Source organism: Trachinotus anak, unplaced genomic scaffold (assembly GCF_046630095.1).
Source record: "Trachinotus anak isolate AG129_WGS33_773 ecotype Australia unplaced genomic scaffold, CSIRO_AGI_Tana_v1 ptg000019l, whole genome shotgun sequence".
In the NCBI taxonomy this organism is placed as follows: domain Eukaryota; kingdom Metazoa; phylum Chordata; class Actinopteri; order Carangiformes; family Carangidae; genus Trachinotus; species Trachinotus anak.
The window spans coordinates 3,905,827-3,927,504 of record NW_027273870.1 but is presented as its reverse complement, the minus strand read 5'-3'; the positions used below and the strand labels follow the sequence as shown (position 1 = coordinate 3,927,504).

At 40.1% G+C, this 21,678-nt stretch overlaps 2 protein-coding genes across 4 annotated transcripts in view; one reads left to right on the top strand and one right to left on the bottom strand.

Annotated features, from left to right (window-relative positions):
- Positions 1–1,200: 1,200 nt before the first annotated feature.
- cusr (Copper-only SOD repeat protein) lies at positions 1,201–14,082 on the bottom strand. Its single transcript, XM_071505269.1, has 10 exons — positions 13,868–14,082; positions 10,448–12,524; positions 9,820–9,919; positions 8,035–8,112; positions 7,552–7,653; positions 6,981–7,113; positions 6,684–6,798; positions 3,619–3,743; positions 2,331–2,411; positions 1,201–1,758 (listed from the first exon to the last, which is right to left on the bottom strand). The coding sequence occupies exons 1-10, from the start codon at positions 13,905–13,907 to the stop codon at positions 1,637–1,639; spliced, it is 2,973 nt and encodes a 990-aa protein (XP_071361370.1). The 5' UTR covers positions 13,908–14,082; the 3' UTR covers positions 1,201–1,636.
- A 6,917-nt stretch (positions 14,083–20,999) lies between these two features.
- add3a (adducin 3 (gamma) a) overlaps positions 21,000–21,678 on the top strand; it is a 98,631-nt gene continuing 97,952 nt past the window's right edge. Inside the window, exon 1 of one of the 3 annotated variants that reach the window (XM_071503227.1) lies at positions 21,000–21,226. The gene's annotated coding sequence lies outside the window, so the exon portion shown is untranslated. The remainder of the gene's footprint in view (positions 21,227–21,678) is intronic. The other 2 variants (XM_071503218.1, XM_071503223.1) reach the window with 2 other exon arrangements.

The following is a 21,678-nucleotide window of genomic DNA, read 5'->3' as shown; positions in this document are numbered from 1 at the left end:
GCACAGAGAAAACAACCGTGCATAGAGGACACACCACTGCTTCAGTGCCCCCCTGTCTGCAAAAAATACAATTAAACATACAAGATACATCACTGCTTTAATATTTCACTGTATGCGAAGAACAATCATACACTGACTATTTAATATTCCGCAGGAAATCACTGAGCGCAGCAGCCCAACATTACTGAAGGTTTTAAAAGGTTGGCCTGAATACATAAATCAATAATACCATTAATTAAAAAATGATAATGGAATGTAAAACAAATTAACTTCACACTTTTCCTTTCACCACCAGTCAGTCAGATAAAAACAGAACAATCCCCAACAATCAGTTGATAAAAGCAATTAAAACTTCAGTTATTTTACTCCTCTATTTGTCTTTTACAAGGAAATATTATTATTATTATTATCATTATTATTTAACTCTTTGGTTTCCTTGTTTCATATTCATTTATTTGTGTCATTTAATCATTTATTTTTGTTTCCCCCAGTGTATGGATCATTATATTATTTCCAATATTTCTTGCACATAAAATATAAAGCTTTTCATGTATATTTACACTCCATTTTAATTATTTATTGTTGTTTATTGTTGTAATCAGTGTTTTGTTTTTTTTTTACAGTCTCTCTATAAGATCATTTAGTGATGTCAATAAGTTGATCTCTACCTAAATGCATCATTTTTCTTTATAAAGGTTTATATGTTTTAATGAATAGTTTTATGAATAAAATAGATAATTAACAAATGCTTTATAGATCAGCTATAAGCCCTTAGTAGGGTTAGGGGTTATTTGTTACAAATAATAATTAGCTGTACATAAATGGATTTTGGCCCAGAGGCCCTGCAGCACATTTTCAAATCATCAAAGGTCAATCAATTGGAGCAGTCTACCTAATGATCCAAAAAGTAATGATTGTTCTGAAGGAGGATGAACAGAAGCAAATTAGATTTTTGCAGCCGAAACTCACAACTGGTCTATACAGAAGAAAATGGTTTACGAGCCTTTAATAAAGTCATTAGTTACAACACACATTGCCCTTTTTAAAGGAAGCTATATTAGAGGTACCAAAGTTTTATATGAATGATTGCAGGATTACTGCCACGCTAAACCACCAGTGTACACTGTGTACACGCATTTTCTCATGTGCGGAGATATTTCTACAGATTTAAAGCAAGGGGGAAAAAAATCACAGTGATTGTTAGCACAAGGCATACAAACATTGTCTTTTATTTGCAGTTTTCCATCTATTTACACAAAACGTGGATTTTTGGACAGTGCATACATGAATTATAAAAGTCTAGAAATCTGAAAATGTAATGCATTAACTCCACTCACCAATTTAACAGTCCAAATGAATAAAACATGACCAATATCTGCTGTGGAAAAAATGAAGCTTCTATAAAGGTTACAGTAACCAGTTAACGAACAGCCTGTTTTCTAAAATGGTTAATTAAATGTAAAATGGCAAGATCTCTATTAGCTGACAAAGGTTGCACAAAGCGATACAGTTATCATTTGTTTGCCAATTAATCAGATGACCACATGGTGTGACACATACATACATATTCACAGTTTTACAACATTGGGCTCATTGTATCCCTTCTGGTGATGCCTGGCATGGCTGAATCTCGGAGCTATAATTGAGACGTTGATGACAGCAGGCAGGTGGCAGCAAACATCAAGCCAGGAAGACAACTCTGTGGCACCAGCGGCAAAGCTGCACTTGCTGTGGGCATCACCTCATTACCCCCGTCATCTGAAAGGCGTCGACAGGTTATTCAAGCACGGACCGAAATATTAAAAGGTTGTGTTATATACTGCTTCCAAATGCCCATCAAAAACCATGAAGAGGCGTTATGACTAGAGGCTTTGCATAGAATTAATAAAGATAATGTAATGTGTGTGAAAACTTGGTTTTCGGTTTGCAATGAATGCTTTAGGTGGCATGGCTTTCATGTTGTGTTCTATTTTAGTAGTTATTCTTCCATTTACTGCAGTTCAAATCTGCCACGTGTTAACTGGAATTGTTTTTACATATCTGAGTCTGATGCATAGTCTGGAGGATCTTAACTCTACCATCTTGGTATGTGAAAAATCTGAAAATTCTTGCACAGATGGATGGATGTCATGCTCTATTTCCATTGAATATTTGTTGAACAGGATATATTAGCCTTATAGAGCTGGGTTGTTTTTCATAAATACAAGTTAAACTATACATGATAGTAAGAGTTCTGTTGTTTTTCTTTAAATACACTTAACAATTTCTCATTCTCATCGTGGAGATACAGTGCAGTTTAAGTGACCGTGTGATTTATGGAGCATACTCACTTCTACATGACCTGGACTCCATGAACATGCCCATCTGCTCACTGGTTTTGACAGAACTCAGAAGTTCTTTGCTGACATTCCCTGTAAGTCACACATAATAAGAGAACCGTAAACATAAGAGTTACACATACACTACGTCAGCACAGACACTTGAACACTTGCATTTCTTCCACTTGATAAAAGCTGTAGCTGAGTCTAAAAGCAGTTATGGACTTGCTTTCCCATCATGATGTCAGATGATGATACAGCCAAAATTCTGCAGTGCACATCAAATGTATCGGAAATAACAAATAACTTCTATAGCACTACATAGAAAGTTTGTATGGGGGACCGCTTGTCAGGTACTTTTGCTTCAGACAAATCATTCCCATAAAACAATGCAGTGCGTGAGCTGTTAGTTATTTTAGTTTTCTAGTCTCTGAAGGAAAACAAAACATTTGTGTGTGCATCTTTCTGCCATTTTACTGCAATGCCAACGGTCACAGTAGAGGAGGCCTTCTCAGGAATGATTGCAATAGCATGCTCCTCCTGTTGTGGGAGACTGCTGAGGGCATAAATGCCTGTCCTGTGCTATACTGTGTGAAACCTCTGTACAGATACCTCTCTGTTCCCCCCCTGGGACACAGGAAGGGACAGAAAATGAGACACACAGACACTCAACTCTAGCGTCAGGTTACTGAGAAATGTTTCGGGTTTTCTAAAGATTTTCAGTGCCCATAATTGTTCATTGTCCCAGTGAACACAGCCATTCGGGGCACACCGATTGCCCAGATAGCTGCTGGGGACCTGAAGTATCTAAAGCGTCTTACATGTTGCACATACAGTTGGATAGATTCATGTTATATCGCACACAAAATGAAAGTAGTAGTCCTGGCTCTAATGCAGACATTATCCCGTATGCTGCACTTGCTGTGGTTAAATTGTCTATTTCATTCTTCCTTTTCCATATGTACCTTTGCTTTTGATCTTAATGATAAACTTATGTGATCTTAATGATAAATGTTAAATGTCATAGATGTTTTCTCTGGATTGCCTCTGCCACTTCTCTGTTAAAGTTCCAGAGCAGTTTTACAGCCTGATGACTGAGTGACACAAAATAACGTGTACTATCAAGGCCATGTCACTTTCAACCAAAGTGAAACCCACCCTATTTTAATTGTTTCAAGAGCTTTGTTATGTAAAACAAAGCTCATGCCATTGTCTTTGTCCGTTGTCTCTTGTCTATTGCAATTTAGGCACATTGTTGTGTTAGTAGGGGAACAACCTTTTTAGAGGGTTCCTGCCTTACCAGACACTAAGAAGCTGATTTGTTGGCACCTTCCATCAGCTGCAGAGAGGGGAGAGCCGGGCAGGATGGTCACTCTTGCCAATTCTATCTGCAGGACATTTGCAACCCTGCGACGGAAGTCATATCTGGGCGAAAAGAAAGGAAACCTCAATTTTTTAGTCGCATAATACGACGGTTACCAACAGATACCACAAAATACATTACTTTCATTTTATTTCATCTAAAGAGAGACACATATGTTCCACTTCAGGTATTCAGAGCTCTTCAGGAATTATAATAACTTCTTGGCAACGCTCGAGGTACAATACACATTTTTGCATGAGTTACTAATAAATGAGTCATGTTTTAAAGGTAGAGTAGGCGATTGTAATTTAATAAAAATTCAATTAACATCTCATGGTCTCATAGCTGTGTGCTCTGTGTGTGTGCTGAGAAAAAATGTGGTGGTCCTCCAGAGCCCTGGTTCTGTAAATGGGAAAAACAAAGTGGCTTGCACGGAGCCATTCCAGCCAATCAGCAACAGTTAGTGCTCATGCACAGGACAAAGGAAAGAAAGAGAGGCCCTGCTCAGACCTGGCATTAACGTGTGTCTCAGGTGATCCGATGACAAGTGGACCGCTCTAAGTACATCGGTTCACACCTAGCATTTAAACGTCTCTCCACGTGTGTCTTGAGTGAACGCTTGTGATTGGATCTCGCTTCCCTGCCCTGTATGCAAATAATCGTATGCGTTTGTTTTTTTAAACAGTCCGACTGTGACAGACAAGTCCTTTATCAGTGTGTTTGTTTGAGAGAGATCGCGAGAGATAAGGAGTAAGACGAGTAAGGTAAGGAGGGGCTGAGTGAATCAGAGCGCTGTGCAGAGCTCTACTGTGAAATACAGTTTTAGCGAATTGAAATAGTAAAATATATTATGGGTTCATTATGAAACTGCAGCAGGACTAATAAGACTGTAGCAGAGGATGTCAGTTGAGTAGGTGGTCCTTCAATGTGGCCCAGGACGCACTGGCATTAACATTGCTAAAATAATGTTGCCACATGCAGATCAGACCATCTCTAAATGTGGTCTGAGTGATCAGATCTCAAACACGTGCTTAACGCGTCTTGGGTGCATTCACACCTGTACGTAAAGCTGTCCACTTGTGATCGGATCACCCGAGACAGATGTTAATGCCAGGTCTGACCGGGCCAGGACATTTGCAACCCTGTCCAGGACTCCACTATGGTGGAGAGACCTCTGAGAGTCATACAGTGGGTGTGCTGGCTATTAGAGAACCCTCTCGTCCTCTCTGAATGTTAACTTTGCAGTGTCTCTTTTTCTCTGTGTCACATTATTTATTTTTATAACATGCAAAACCTTCCTTGTTAGCCTGTATACAAACCTATGGTCCACTCTTATGTCAGTGTAGTATTGTGGAAAAAAAACAAATTTTTACTCCTCTGTTAATGTGCACGTCAATTTTTTTAATGACATTTTATATTATAAGGTTAGTTTTGCTTCAGCTAAGAGAGAATATTCAATTTCACGTGGTATAAGACGTTTTGGATTCCACCGCTGTGTCAGTGCTTTGTCAGCGTGTGAATTTAGGCGCGGGGTTCTTCTCAAGTGAGAGTGTATTTGTTCTGCTGTTGAGTTCAAATGCCAACAATCTCTGGCACTGCTTACTCTACTTTTAATGCATGAATCAATGGCAGATTTGTCATGAATTCTATTGGTCAATATTAAGGAACAATTAAGCCACTCTTGAGTTCATATGAACAATTAAAGCATAATAGATCATCAGTTAATGAAAGTTAGCCCAGGTGAACAAATTAGCTGAAATCTAGTTACACTCATGCATCTGATCAGCATATCTGAAAGCAGACCAGTACTTGTTCTCCTGGAAATATGAAGCTTTTGGTAGGTGATACTGCAACTCTCCCTTTGAATTGAGCATTTGGCTTATTGTGTGTTTTCCAGTAGCTGATACAAGATGCATGTGTTGTGTCAGTGAGTTGTCAGCTATTTCATGAGCAGCCTTGATATAAATATTTCCTGAATGACAAGTCAATAAAAAAGGGTTGTACTGTGGTTTTCTCTGTAACTTCTGGTTTGACACCTCACTGGAAATATAATCGAGAAGTTATATTACGAAATATTCACTTCTGAATATGAATCAGCAAGAACTGTCAAAATATACAGGATGCAAATGTGGCACATTTATACACTGTTTATTTAAATACCAAAACAAAAAATGCTTTCCTGATTACATTTTACCTACTTCTTTATTTATACCTTACATTTGTACACAGTGCCTATGCACCGCTTGTTGGCTACTTTTAGGTCTGCCACTAAGGTTGCCACCCGTCCCATATAATACAGGATCGTCCCATATTTGAAGAAAAAATGCTGCAAAATGTCTCATATCCTGTGCTGTGAATGTAATGTTAAGTTGCCTTTAATTAATAAAAGTAACCATATAGTGTGGTGCACCGACAGTTCGCCTGGCAGAGCGCAGGTCTTAAACCCTTATATCTAACTGCAGTGGTCCGGATTCAAGTTTAACCTGAGGCCCTTTGCTGCATGTCATCTGCTTTCTTCTCTAATACTAATTGTAAAGTAGTAGTACACTGCTTTTTATTACCCTTGATATGTTAATTAGGATGCAACCAGAGCACACCACCATCTGCTCTAAGTGTTCACATGGCACATTTTATTTTACATTCACAATAAAAATGTCCTTCACCTAAAAATCTACACATACAAAGGTTACTTCAGTCCATTCAGTGTAGGACTGTGGAAGGTACGTTATGATTCATGCCAGCAGAAACTGCTGTGCATGTCCGCAAACCGTTGTTTCCATTAAGACACCCACTAATTTATGAAGTCGAAAAAAGTCACAGTATTGACAGTAACAATCACTTTGCTAGAATTTGTAATCAAATGATCAAGAATTTCAGTACAAAAGGCAATAAACCCTGATTACAAACATTCAAGTCAATATAAAGCATGTTCTGCTCAGGTAAACATGGAAATTCAATCATTCAATTATTAATCTTACAGTATGACTTTTTGTTACACGCACCTGCTGAAGTTAGTCACTCTGGGGAAGGTCTGCTCTGCTGCAGGGGATTCTGAGAGGATGTCGGCACATGCAATGATGCTGTCCCCGTTCTTCAGCACTAGAGACCTGTGGACCACTTCAAACACAAAGAAACATTAAGTACCTTTCTTTTTTTCTACATTATGATATTCAACAACAGGAAGAAACTAATTTTTTTCCTCTCCTGAACCAACATTGCTAGTAAAGAAGAACTTTGTACCGCTGCTAGGTACTCACGTTCATTATCATTAACTAGAAACAGCTCTGTCAGTGCAGTACCTGTGTTGTCTCCAAAGAGCTGGATGATGCTATCAGTGTAGAGCTGGCGCTGTGACAGCCTGACTGGGCCATGCCTTGCAGATATCTCCCCCACCACACAGCTCAGAGGATTTTGTAATGAACACCTGGAGTTCTAAAGGGGGAAGAGAAAGAAGGAAGCAAATCTCAAAGAAGCAAAAAAGATTTTTTGGCATGATAGATGGTTGTGCTGCTTATGCATGTTATCTGGTATTTTATGGCAGTACGTCTTCCTTGTCTGCACTTCGCTGCCAGTTTTAACATCTCGCATGGAGAAATTTTTGTTTAAGATCACCAGAAATATCGGGGTATACAGAACCTAAATACTTATAACACCTAATAACAGCTCTGCATAAAGCATAAACCTAAAAGTGGCCTCAAATGTCTATAACAAAAAGCAGCAAGAAACAAGCTCACTGACTTAGATTTACACTTCTTGTTTAGCAGCTTCAGTAGTAAAGTATCATTATCATCAAACTTTCCACATCAGTCAACTGCCAGAATCAGTCAGAGAGGAAGCACAGAAGTAAAAGAAAAAATAGTGTGGACTCACTATTGATGTCATATTGAAGGGATTGTACGTGTCTCCCACATTGTTGCACTGGCTGTCAGCTCCTGTACGGTCGTTTGTGATGAACAAGGATGCCTCCGTTGTCTGCAGGAAGGGGTAAAATACAAGTGTGAGTATGTGTATGAAATGTTCTACCATCAAGAGCAAAGAAATGTTAACTTCTAAACTTGCTAGACAATAAATACCGTCAATGTGGATCTCTGTTTTGCAATCACACTTGGCGCTGGATGTTGGTGCCCTCTTCCTGATCACTTTCCATGTCATTGTCAATTTTATTATTCTACCTGTTGCAGCTCAGGTGACGCTGACTTTTCCTTTCCAATCTCAGTTTCCATTCTTTAAGACTTGTTCTTACATGGAAATGCATTTAGTTTTTTAATTGCTTGTTGAAAACTTAGATCTGATTTGGACTTTTTCCCACTGTCTTAGTTGCAGTAAGTGTAAAATATATGACTCTGTACTTACATTTTCTCTTGCTGATGACTGAAGATCCACCTCCAGTGTGACGTCACTGCTGCTCCCATCAGAAAACATCTGCTGGCGCTGGGAGTGATCAAAATCAAAATGTTCAGTATTAGTAAACAATCAGAAGGACTGAACTGAAAGTGTATTCTCATAGTTAATGGTTCCACCTGCTTATGCTAAAATATAAAGGCAGTTAAAATGGATACCAGTGAGGATTTATGGATATTGTTACTTTCCACATTCTTACACTCATTCTGTGACTTTTTGCTAAATCTGATTGAGCCAAAAAAAAAAAAAGCAGATTAGGCATAAGTGAACATATTTATTCTGAAGACCATCATGTCGTCCTCCATAATATGGTCTCTTTGTAGATATTATGAGCTCTTATCCATAGATGTAGTGCAGAGCTCAGTATGGGGCCTCTGGAGGGCGGCTGACAGAGACAGCTGTTCCCTTGGTGAGCTTCCTAGTTTAGGGGGTCTGTAGGTTTCACTAGCCATAGCAGACGCATGCTAAGCTAAGCTAATGATCTCTCTCCAGCTTCCCATAGCTCTCTGTTGCAAGTCGCCACAGGCATAATGAATTCACAGTCTGTCCAGCACAGCAGAAATACACTGTCATGTTTTTGTGGCAGCTTGGCTCCTAATAAGTTAGGAAGAAAGAAAACCTGTATTTCCTCTGTGAAATCTTGTAATTTAGCTGCTGGTAAAGGGCTGATTTTCACTTGTATTGATGATTGCACGCTTTCAATAATTTCTAATGTTTTGAACTGAGGAAAGGCTTTCAAAATCAAAAATAGACTGTCATCAAGTTACAGACAAAGGATGAGATTCTAATGGAGGGTGATGAATTACATGGCAAAATATCATAGCAATGCCCTTTTCAGTGCCAAGGACAATAGGTAATATATACTATTTCAATTCAGGCCATACACAAATACACACACAAAAATAGAAATTTGAATGCTTGCCACCTTTTCATTTTCATTTTGTAAACTATTTCTTGCCATTTTGTACTGTGGCAAACTTAAGCAATTTGAATTGTGAAATTGAGATTGCTAAAATTGGTGGTGTCAGCAACCCACAGAAAATGCAATCTTTGAAAGGTTGTGTGGGAGATGAGTTCAACTTCCGTCTGTCATAAAGGGGAACCACCACTTCCACCAATTTTTACATATGTAACTCTAATTACAGGTGTGGGAGGCAGTTCCAGAGGAAGCTGAGTAAAATTGGACAAATGAGTGATCACACACAGTGTTGTTTGAGTCTGAAGCTTACAAAGAGTAAGAGAATAAAGACTTATAAAGACTTGAAAATGAAAAAGATCTGGAGGTGTGGAGTTGGAAAGAAGCGAGGCCAATAGACCTCTGTAGCCCACTCCTCATCTCTTTAATGGCTCGAGGATAGATTATTGTTATTGTTTTGTTATTATTGGATGTGTTATGCTGGTTACACATAACACATCCAAACATTGACTGAACTATAGGCACTGAAGTTACATTGTAGGTAATGTAGACCATCATGAGTCAATGTTATGAGAGTGTGATGCTAAATCAGTCATGCAAACTGTTTGCACTTGATCAGTGACACTTAAAAAGTGACATTTTCAATATTTAATTTTTGTAAATAACTCTGTGGCGTTGGTGTTCATCAGTCACAGGTGAATGGAGAACTGAATCAAACATGGCGTGTGCTGGTTAAAACAGAAAGATTATCACAAATACTAATGCAGTGAATGTATACATCGCCATTAGTGGAAGAGACATTGGCTGATGTTGGTTCTTACCAGTCGGACTGTCCCAGTCACTGTACCGTTGAAAACAACCTTGGCCAAAATAAACTGTCCATCTGTATCTCTGTCAGCTGAGATGTCAGCACACCTTATTCTGCAGAGGATATGAAGATGCATGCACACACATGCACACAAAGACACAAACAGACAAACAAGATGAGTAAAAAATATCCAAATCCTGCAGACTTAGCCTTGCGGACACAATATTTTGTTGAGTCATCCTTAATGAATGAAGAAGATTATCTAACATGAAATGGGATGTGACTCACTGGCTGTGACATCCTACACCTGTAATTGCCCTAAATAGACTGGCCAAGTCTGCTACTGTGTCGGCTAGAATCGATGCCATGTTCTGTATGCTATTTCTGTATCTTATACAATACACCAAGAATGACAAACACTTCTCTCTCTCTTCTTTTCTAAACAAAAACCAAACCATTAACATTTTGGGTAGACTAGTTAGTGGTAAGCATTGCAACTACAGTGTTCACCATTTCTTCTTGAGTTATAGGAACCTGTGGTCTTCTTATATGTCAAAAATTTCCCCAAACCTTCTTGTCTTTTTCACTTTGACACTCTCTTTTACTTTCTATCTCTCTAATAAGCACAAACACGTTCTCACCTTGATCCGTTGGAGTGGTGAATCACCAGTGACCTTCCCACTATGCTGTAGGGTCCAGTTAATGGCATGTTAGGGTCCATGTACAGAGCCTCAGACTGGTTTAGGCCATTCAGCATCCCAAACTTCCCACTGATGTCTCCAATCTCATACATGTCCACAGTGCCAGTTCCTGGTGCGGGAGAGTTTGATATGTTCCACGCAAATGGGTTGAAATGACCCTTGATGTTTGCATTGGAGCAGGGCCCTTCGCTGCCAGGTTTGATGGGCAGTATGTGAACATGGTAACCCCCAGCTATGCTGTTCAGATTCATCAGGGATATGTTCAGGGTTGTGGGGCCCTGTGGGACAGCCTGGGAGAACTGCACTCGGCCGCTGGACATCCCAGGGCCAAACCAGCTACCTAAGCTAGCTTTGGGGACCCGGACCATTGTAACATTGGCACAAGCAATTCTTGGCCCTCCTCTTTCTGCTTCATGGATGACCACAGAACGACCAGTAATGCCTGACCCAGGCAACCAGGAAGTGACATCAGTGAAGAACCTTTTTGCTTGCACTACACCTACTTTGGTGTCAAGGTTGATGGTGCTGAGTTTGCTGGACATATCTCCCACCTCACAGGATACGGGACTGGATGGGGAACAGTGGAGGGCATAGCTGCTGTCTCTTGTGTCGATGTTGAAGGGGTTCCAGTGTCCACCTGTTGTGCTGCAGCACCTTCTGTCATCATCCCTCTCTGAGCTAATGGGGTAGGTGTGAACATGCCAATTGTGGTTTCTGGTTGGTGTCATCGTGGAATTTCCATAGGACAGATCCAGGAAGATGGATACGTCAGACAGAGGGTTGTTCTTCAGCTGGGTGAACCAGATCTCACCAATCACAGGGCTCTGGAATCTGGCTCTGGCAACGATCACTTCACCAGGATAGCTGATGCTGGCGCAAACAAACCTGGCACCGTCTGTTTGGTGAATTACAACTGAGCGACCTACGATACTGTTCTTTCCAAACAGAGGGAGGTTGAAGTCTTTGAACATGACATCTGATTCGTTTCTACCCTCAAGGGACATATGCTTGGCACTTAGGTCACCGATCTCATACCTGTCATGTGTTGACCCAGGACCGCTTGGGTATTGTGGGGCACTGGTGTTGACTTGAAATGGGTTCCAGTGGCCACCCACATTATCATTTGAACACAGGCTTGATGGAGGAGACCTGACTGAAGGGACAGGAAAATTGTGGACATGGTAAGGGCCAACTCTGTTCTGCAAGTTGGTCAGGTTCACCCTCAACTCTGTCACATCAAAAGGGGAAGCTTGACGGAAGCTGAAGTACCCTTTGATCCCTCTCATATTCACAGCAGCAATCACCTGTTTCCCCGGCACATTATAAATCTGAGCACACTTGTAACTCTCCCCCATGAGGAAGAGAAGAAAGCCAGTGCTGTTGCTGAAGCTGGTCTGGTCTGCACGGGACTTCTCAGGTTGCAAAGGGGTTCCGACCTTCACCACACCCAAATTGGTTAAAGCAGAAGCGTCTAAGCTTCCAAGCAGGACATCACAGTTTGCAGCCGTGCTTGTAGACCCAAAGAGAGTGATATTGGTTTGTGAGGCATTAACCTGACCGATTGTAACTAGGTCTGTGAGAAGCCTGGGGTTGGTCCCTCCTGTGTTGATGCGGATATAAATATTACCAGCGATAGGTCCTGTGAACCTGGCCTGATGAGTTAAGACTGTTTGACCCTGACTTACAACCGTGCATACTTTTGTGACGTTACATGTATGCAAAGTCAGCGAAACGTCATCCAGGTTTGGTCTTTGTTCAAAGAGGCGTGACACGTTGATGGTGGAGGCAGGATCAGCTGTGAAGTTAAAAATGCTGGAGCCGATATTTGCTTTTGAGCAAGGTTGCGCAAAATGGCCATACATGACGGGGAACTCGCTGAGGGAAAAGTCAAGCGGACCACAGGATCCAGCACCTGACACATTGACAGTGGCTGTCTGGGCGGCGGAGTCAAACCGTACGTACCCGGTGACTCCTCCCATGTTCAGAGGTGCCAGAAACTGAACACAGGAAACAGAATCTGAAAAGGACAACAAGGAGGAGGTGATGATAGAAGTGCGGGTTCCTACACTTGTCGATGCACAATCCATCTCAACAAAGCAACAAAGCCAGTTGATTTCTGGATTTTCAACTGTCAATTTTTAAATAATGTTCCTATTATATCTGTGCACATTACCATATGCTTAATGTCTATACATACATACATTCAACAAATGTGAAAAGCAGAAAAGGTCTGAAATGAACATAAGGCTTAAAAGTGTAATTACTAAGGAACTATTTAAGGTATGAAAAAGCTTAACTACTACAATAAAGCACAAAAGGCAGAAACAGTTTGAATGATGTTCCTATGTGAATGTTTGAATGAACACAAAAAGGTTTTTGAATGAAGTTTCCGTAAAAGGAAGTTAGAGCCCTATTGAAAAGCATCCAGGAGATGAAATGGATAAAGATTAACAAATATTTTAACAAAGATATTGAAACAAAACTTAAGAGTATGTGTTTCTGAAGTAAACACACTTATTAAACCTGTTTCAAAATGCATTTCAGTGGTTATTTGATTAAAGGTGTTTTTCCATTAAAGCTTGCAGGTGACACAGTAGCCTCCATATGGTTTTTATTCTATTTAATTTCACTTGCATGCACCTCTTAGTTTCTATTCTCAGTACACTGTTAATAGCACTTTCACTTCTTTAGTGTGAGCTCCCCATTGAATTGAGAGTTAATAGTGGAATTGTTACTTTCACAATGTGACTCCAGCACATCTAAAATTATCTTCTCTGATTTTATTTTGATTGCACTTTGAATTCTGTTAATAGTGTGTTTAAAGGCTTTGACATGTTTCAATTGCAAAGCCTCAGTGCTCTATGTGTGAGCCGGCAAACGTAATCTTGTTTATAGTAAATGGTATTACATAATAGAAAAAAGTTATTGTCCATTACCACATGCTGTATCAGCAAACTATGCATATTGCAAATTTGAGATTCACTGTAGTTGTAGGTTCACAATTCCTTTTACACCTTTTCAGAGGGAGATGCAGCCCTCATCAATAATACTGATCTGCTGTTGTAACTACTGCACAGTTGGTCTCAAAACAAGTTAAACATTATAAAGAAAGATAATCAGTTTTAACCAAAGCCAGCAGTCTTTGTCTACATGACACTGAGTAACTCAGAGTCCACAGGTTTTCTTTCCAACAGAGAAAAAATGAGCCGCTATGAGAAGAAAACTTGCAGACTCTCCGTCCTGCACGGCACATGCTTTAAAAACCCTGACATAAACATCACACTGCTGAGTAGATGAATCATCCATTAAGTCCATGTGGGACTTCAAGCAAGATCAAGCAAAGATTTTTAAAATACTCACCAAGTAAATAAAACAGCAGGGCAGCTGTCAGAAGGCACATGGTGCAGATGGGAAAAAGAAGAGGTGTTCTTAGACTGGTTGCGTAGGTGAAGGAGGAAAAAAAAAAACCAGCTCAGTTACAGCATAAGAAGTTCAGTGACTGCAAAATGATGGCAAGTGTGTGTGTGTGTGTCTGTCAAAGTGTGTTCTAAAGCAGCATGTCATGTGTTATATGTGCAGCCTCTCTTGTGCCTCTGTTTTTGAGCTGCACTCTGTCTGTGTCAGCCTGTGATTGGTCAGCAGGGCAGGACTTTCATGTATGGAGGTAGGCAGGGGAGGGAGGGACAATATTTGGCAGGCTGGATGGGTGGAGACAGCCTATCCTTTTTGTGGCTATGCATATATTTAATATTTCAACTTCAACTTTTTTATTATCCCAATTATTTCCGTGTGTTTAGTTTACACACAGGTCACAGGGAGACACTGATGACAATAAACACCAGCAATCTATGGCCAAAGATGCAAAAGCAATGTCAAATACATTTATTCAAAAAATTCATAAAGATAAAAATATTAAAAGAGCTAAATAAACCTGTTAAAAATAAAATAAACAGCAGCCAATAATCTCCAGTGGATATACGTGTATATGGGTGAATAAAAAGAAATAAGGTGCCCAGAATCATCATCATGGATCCTGTGGCTCTTTGAAAATGATTCTGGTTCCAGGATCTGTTCTACTCTTTGCCATTTTCGACCCTATTTCTGCCTCTCCCTCTTTCTTCTCATACAATATGCCTCAGCTGTCCTTGTGACAGGGTTGAGGAAAAAAAGGAGTGAAAATAGTAGCTTGTTCCAAGAATAGCAGCCCGATGGCCCATCATTGCGAGCTGTTTGGGGTAGGCCGCACAGCTATTTACACATGTTGGAGGGCTGGTGAAGTGGGTCCGGTCCTTCACTTGCCTCGTTTAGATCACTGATTGCGGCGGGAGCTGGAATCATGATGTGACCGTGTCTCTGTCCCTGCACGTACACAGGAGTTAACCATTTGTGCACACACACGCGCACATGCAGAAAATAGGCAGTGACTGCTAAGGACTGGCAAAAGATAGAAACAGAGCAGAGACGTTGCATTAGTGATCTCCTCCACAGCATTACACAGGATGATCCCGGGAACGCTTGAGTGTCTCGGAGTTTATGTAAAGTAACTTTGAAAATAGAAGTAAACACTGAGAGAACCAAAATGAAGAATCTTCTATATCATTTTAATTGACACCAATAACAGTATTTCCATGCATTTTTAAGCATACAAGCATACACATTTTGTGAAAAACATGAAAATATGAACCAGGCCCTTATTTAGTCTTTTGATATAATACTGAAAATAGTTGTCAAACAATGGACTTCATTGTCAGGTCCTTGGAGTTATTTTAAGGCTGGACCCAAAAGCAGATTTGCAACACTTCAGATGTTGATCTGATTACATTTTTGGAAGCTTGGCCAGAGTTGATGGTGGAGCGGGTCAGGCAGAGGGAACAGGAATATCAGCTTGAAAGGCAGGCTGGTGAGGTGAAGGAGGCATGCACACTGAAAATGGCTGAGGATGATGAACCTGAGCCACTGGAAAAACATATAGTTCAACTAGGTTCAGGAAAGCAAGGGAAAATTACAAACTGAAACAAAGTTTGGTCATGGTGTTAGTGCAATGCTGGCAAACTGAACAATCTGTCGAAGACTGAAGCCAGGGAATATATACATATATACTGCAGGAGCTTGATGAGTGGATGGGTAAAAGGTGCACGGGTGGATTGGCATCACAAAAGAACTGAACGCCACACCTGGGCAAAGACACACAGAGAGTTACAAACGAGGGACAAACAAGAAACACAGGGCAAAGTAAAAACAACAGAGACACAAGGAATGAGGGAGAGGCACAGCTGGTACCATGACAGCACAAGGAAGCATGTTGAAGATATCAAGAGGTTTTCAAGAATGCTGTCACAAAAGAAATATGTTTGTATGTCTGTGAACATTTCTCTGGTTACTGGAGGCATTCAAATAGTCAAATAAAAAAAATGACTTACTTAAAAGTAGAGAAGTATAATCAGAAAAATATTCCTAAAATATCAAAAATGAAAGTATAGATTCTAAAGAAAACTGGCCCCTGACAAAATATCAGTTCAATTCAATTCAGTTCAATTCGATTCAATTCAATTCTATTCATGTCAATTAAGTTCAATTCAATTCAGTTCAATTCAGTTTAATTCAATCTTTATTAAGGACACAGGTGGGGGATCCAGAGGGAGACAAACAACAACAAATAAAAAGTAATCCACATCAAATCAAAACAAAAGACATTCTACAATACTCATACATTTTTATACAGGCTGCAGCGCCTTTGGTTCCTTTGCAGAATCAGATAACCTGCACATACATCTGCTTATCAGATTCACAGCAGAGCATGCAGGCACACCAACAGTTACAAACATTTGGCTGTCACTGCAGCTTCTTGGGACTTTGAGCAGCAGCCTCGTACTATCCCTACAAGCCACTGTGAGTCTGCGCATACTGCCTTTTCTGGAGCTATACCACAGATGGGCAGGTGTATTACCTTATTATACTGTTAATACTGAAGCAGCAGTGCTTAAGTAACATTTTACTGCTGTAGCTGGATGAGGTGGAGCTACTTTTTCTACTTTGGATACAGCTTGTTATTTTGTTCCATTCCTGAGGGCCATAAGATAAACAGGTGCTGCTACACAAATAAATTTTTTTTATATTGGAAAGTTTTTCCTTTTGGGTCATCTTTCATAACTGAAATGAAACCATTTCAGAGGGCAGGTGGGAGGGGTAAAACCGCATAGACACCAGGAATTAGGGAGAGGCACAGCTTGTACCGTGACAGAATGAGGAAACATGTCAAGAAATTTGATAAGAATGCTGTCAGAAAAAGTGACACGTTAAATGACAGAAATTAAAAGTACCCATCGACACCATACTGACCATCCCATAAGGTCTGTATAGCCAAATGTCTGTTAAACACTGCTCTAATTGCTGGAAACATCTAAAGCACATTTTATTCCTTTTTCCATGAGTGAGAGTATATACAGTACATATTAGGCTATACAGTGCATTCAGGAAGTGTCCTGAGCCCTGCACCTTGTTCACATTCTGTTATGTTGCAGCCTTAAACTAAAATCCTCTAAGTACCCAATGATGACAAAGCAAAAGCAGAATTTTAGAATTTATTTTTTTTTGCAAATTTATTAAAAAGGAAAAACTTAAATATGACATTGACATAAGTGCTCAGACCCTTTACTATGGTTTTTTGAAATTAAGCTCAGGCACCTCCCATTTCTATTGACCGTCTTTGAGGTGTTTCTCTGCCTTTCTTAGAGTCTACCTATGGTAAATTCACATGACTGGATGGGATTTGGAAAAGGTTCACACTTGTCTATATAAGGTGCAATGGCTGGCAATGCATATCAGACCAAAAACCAAGCTATGAGGAGGAAGCATTGGCCTGCAGAGCTCAGAGACAGGATTGTGTCAAGGCACAGATCTGGGGAAGGCTACAAAAAAAATCTTCTGCGTTGAAGGTTCCCAAGAGCACGGTGGCCTCCATAATTTTTAAACGGAAGACGTTTGGAAGAACTGAGACTCTCGATACATCTGGCATCCCAGCAAAGCTGACCAATCGGGGCAGAAGGGCCTTGGTTAGAGAGGAGACCAAGAACCCAATGGTCACACTGGCTGAGCTCCAGAGATCCCAGGAGGACAACATCACAGCAGGACTCCACCAATCTGGGTTTTTTTTATGGCAGAGTGGCCAAACAGAAGCATCTCCTCAGTGAAAGATGCATGAAAGTTTGCATAAAAGCATCTAAAGGACTCTCAGACTGTGAGAGAGAAGATTCTCTGGTCTGATGAAACCCAGATTGAATGCTAAAGGTCACATCTGGAGGAAAACAGGCACCACTCATCATCTGCCCAATACCATCCCAATGCTGAAGCATGGTGGTGGCAGCATCATGCTGTGGGGCTGTTTTTCAGCAGCAGGAACCAGGAGACTGGTCAGGGATGAGGGAGAGGGTAAAAAATGTGCCAGGAACATGTTACTCAGTGTAATTACTACATCATTCATTTGATTACTTAATTGTCATGGGTTGGACCATATCCATGTTCAAATGTAACCTTTTACATACCTCTGCATTGACCTGCCAATTACCTGTCAAAGTTCTCAAAACTGCCCCTGTGGTAGTTCCTGCTACCATAGGTCTTCCCAGTAACAAATTTTACCATAATAACACACACACTCAGACTCACAAGGTGAGAACATCATCAATCCCCTGGTAAAATGAAACTATGGGTTACAGAGAAAACTGGGCCTTGTGACTGATAAATCGTCATACATGAAATCACAAGATAAATAAGTCCTGCTATACAAATGTGTTTTTATTTTTGAAATATCCCCTGGTCTTTTTTTTATGTTGGAGAGTGTGACTGCTAACAACTCATAAAAATGTGATACATGGTCCCAATTTTTTTTGTAATGAGCCACAAATAAAAAAGATATACAATATATTGTATTATATAAGCTAATCATGCTTAATGTGAAATCTTAATATGAAAACTAACCAGAACTTCAGTCAGATAAGTGCTGTGCAGTAAAAGTTTAATGTAGCATAACATGGAGATACTCAAGAAAAGTAGTACATCATAACTGTACTTAAATGTAAAACTTCAGTACATGTATGTAGTTACTTTGCACCACTGGAAGATAACTGGATGACAACTGAGACAATTTGCATTTGCATTTATTGAATAATTCATGCAAGCACTTTCAAACTGAACTGGTGCTTCCAGCTCCCCCTCCAAATCAATCACTCAGGACTCTTTTATTAGGATCAACACTAAGCTCTCATGTCCTTTCTTGTAAGTTGTAAATAATTCTTTCCCAGAACATTTTGATCAAAGTGTCTCTTTTTTTTTTGGCATGTTACTGTTTTCTCAAACCTGCTGGGTGGGGTTTGGGTGTTGCCTAAAACAACACGAGAAACTGAAAGCAATTAATAGGGACAAATGCCTATTGTAATATTAGTTGAGTATGCCCTACCTCCCCTGCTCCGTCATATGCGCACTCATCTGGTGCTCCTTTTTTATTTCTGTTTTGTTTTTACATCTCCCGTAAATATGAGTCAGCAGCAATATTTCAGCGACACCCTCAGTCACATATGCTAACACATAAAAAGAATAATTAACCTACATTAATAATGGTATTGTCATTTTGCATAATTGAGATGAGCGGAAAGAACACAGTGTGTGTCTTGCTCTGCCAGTAAAACAAAACCTAACACGAGCGTAATGATGATTAAGACTCTGTTGGGTTCTTAAAGATACCAACTTCATTTTTTGCTGACAATAGCAAGCCTGTAGTCTGATTGAAATGCAGCCTTGATTGGTTTTTATATCATTACACTAATAAGGGCTGGCCACAGATGGAAATTAACATGACATGCAAATGTATTGGGTGGCACGGTGGTGCAGTGGTTAGCACTGCCACCCCACAGCGAGAAGATGCCTTTCTGTCTGGAGTTTGCATGTTCACCATGTACCAGCGTGGGTTCCCCAGGTTAACTGGAAACTCCAGATTGCTCATAGGTGTGAATGGTTGTTTGTTTCTATATGTCAACCTTGTGACTGGCCCAGTGAATTAATTTATTAAAGATTTAAAAGTGTGTGCACATTTTGCAGCCTAATTTATTATCTGCAGAGGGAATTAAATCAGTTCATACTGGAGATTTTTCATGTTTTATCCCATAAAGTACAGGTAAAGCATCTACTGTATGAAATATAAAGCCTGCATGCTTTGTATTTTATGTTGGTTTTTGTAGATTTTGCATTTATTTCAGTGCACATAGGTGATGAACCTGCATATTTACAGCTTCAGTAATCTTTGTTATGTCACAACATATGACTGAGGTGGAAAAAAAAACTGCACATGGAAGTTGCTGTTTAACATTGGCACAGAAAATAGATTTACAAATTTTAGGTTATTGTCTTAAGACATTACAAATCATGTAGTTTTCCTACCAGCACAGGATTATGATATAAAAGCTACCATTAGATTTGCTCTTAAAAGACAATAATTGTGAATTTTTATCTCTGGTGTCCTGATGATACTCTGAGGACACAGGAACATTAAATTACATGTAACACTCTAAAACTAATCTAAATCTAAAAATCTATCTCTCTCTCTCTCTCTCTCTCTCTCACACACACACACACACACAAACTTTGTATGTAAGAAATGGCTGGGCATGCACTGAAATTACCTAGTCATCTGAGTGTGTGGTTCCTTTTTTTAACATAATATACTTCAGTCAGACACTGGCTCAGCTATTGACCCCAGCTTTCCACAGCTTGTCAAGCTCACACAAATCCACTTTAGACACGAGAACCAGGACATTACCATAATGAAATGATTCAGCAAAGAAAAAAAAAATCATTTAGCAGATCCTAATTAGGATTTATGCCTAATGGCCCTCAATCTGAATTCTCCTGATTCATTTTACACCAGCACCTTAAGGCCACCAGGTGGAGGCAGTGCAGCAGATAAGTCATAGTCAGTCATATTTGACATTTCTATACATGCTACACTTGGACTCTACTGATTCTGTTTTTGCACAAATAGAGATTATTTCACAAGACATGACAATATGAGTGAGTGACAAAAATGACCAATCTTATATTATATAGTATAATATGTAGTATAGTAAGTACAACAGCTTGTGTGGTTTAGCCTCTGTTATTCTCATAAGTCATATTTTTGATATATTTGCATACAGTGAATAATATGCAGAATGCCAAGTGTTGGAAATTGAAATGTCCAAAATAGCTGTAACCGACTTTATTCTGCATGTTCTTGTTATTAGTTCTGTTTAAAATCTGTTTTGTGAGCTGTATTCTTAACTAGATCTGGTGAAGCAGAGCTCAGGAGGATCACATATGCTCCTTTAGGAGGAATCAGGACAAACATCAATAATACACATCAGCAACAGCCAGCCCGAATCACGTGTGCGCAGTTTCAAGCAAGGGATTTGCGAAAAAATGCGCCTCCGGTTTCATCGAGTGGGACCTCACTTCCTGCCACATTGTGAGCCAGTGTTTCCGCTCCAGCCGGTGTAGTAGATCTCCACGGCATGTGTGCTGCGGGCCCCGGCCGCAGGCAGCGAGCACACACCATCCTACTGACTGCACATCGGTGAAAGTGAGCGGACACGCCGGGCTTGAACGGAACCATTGAATTTAAAAGAGTGAACCAGAGTCAGAACAGGACCGGGGACGACTGTGGGCTGCGATCCCGGGGCCTCCTCACAGCAGGTACCTGCGCGTCGCTCTGTGATTGTTGCGCAACCTCGCCTGCATGCTTGTTAGAGGCTGTAATTCCTGGTGTCTCAGTGAGGCGTATGTTGTTGTTGTTGTTGTTGTTCCTTTGTGTTGTCATTATAAGCATTGTGAATAGCATTTTGTCCAGCAGCTTGCGACGATGTGCAGACCTGTCATCCTCATCACTTTTATCAGTCATCTGCACTTTATCACAGAAATACTGTCGCTCCTGTATTTGATCATTTAGAGTCACTGAATCTCCTTAAAGTTTGGGCCACAGCTGCGTATGTGCTTTTAGTAATTAGTTTTAATAGCTGTCATATTCTTTTTTATGATATATGTTGGATGTTTAATGTCAGAGTCAAACAAAACTCTTCAGATATAGGCGAGCCAAGGTTTTGCAGCTGGCATTTTATTGAAGGAGGTCAAAGGTGAGGTCATAACCA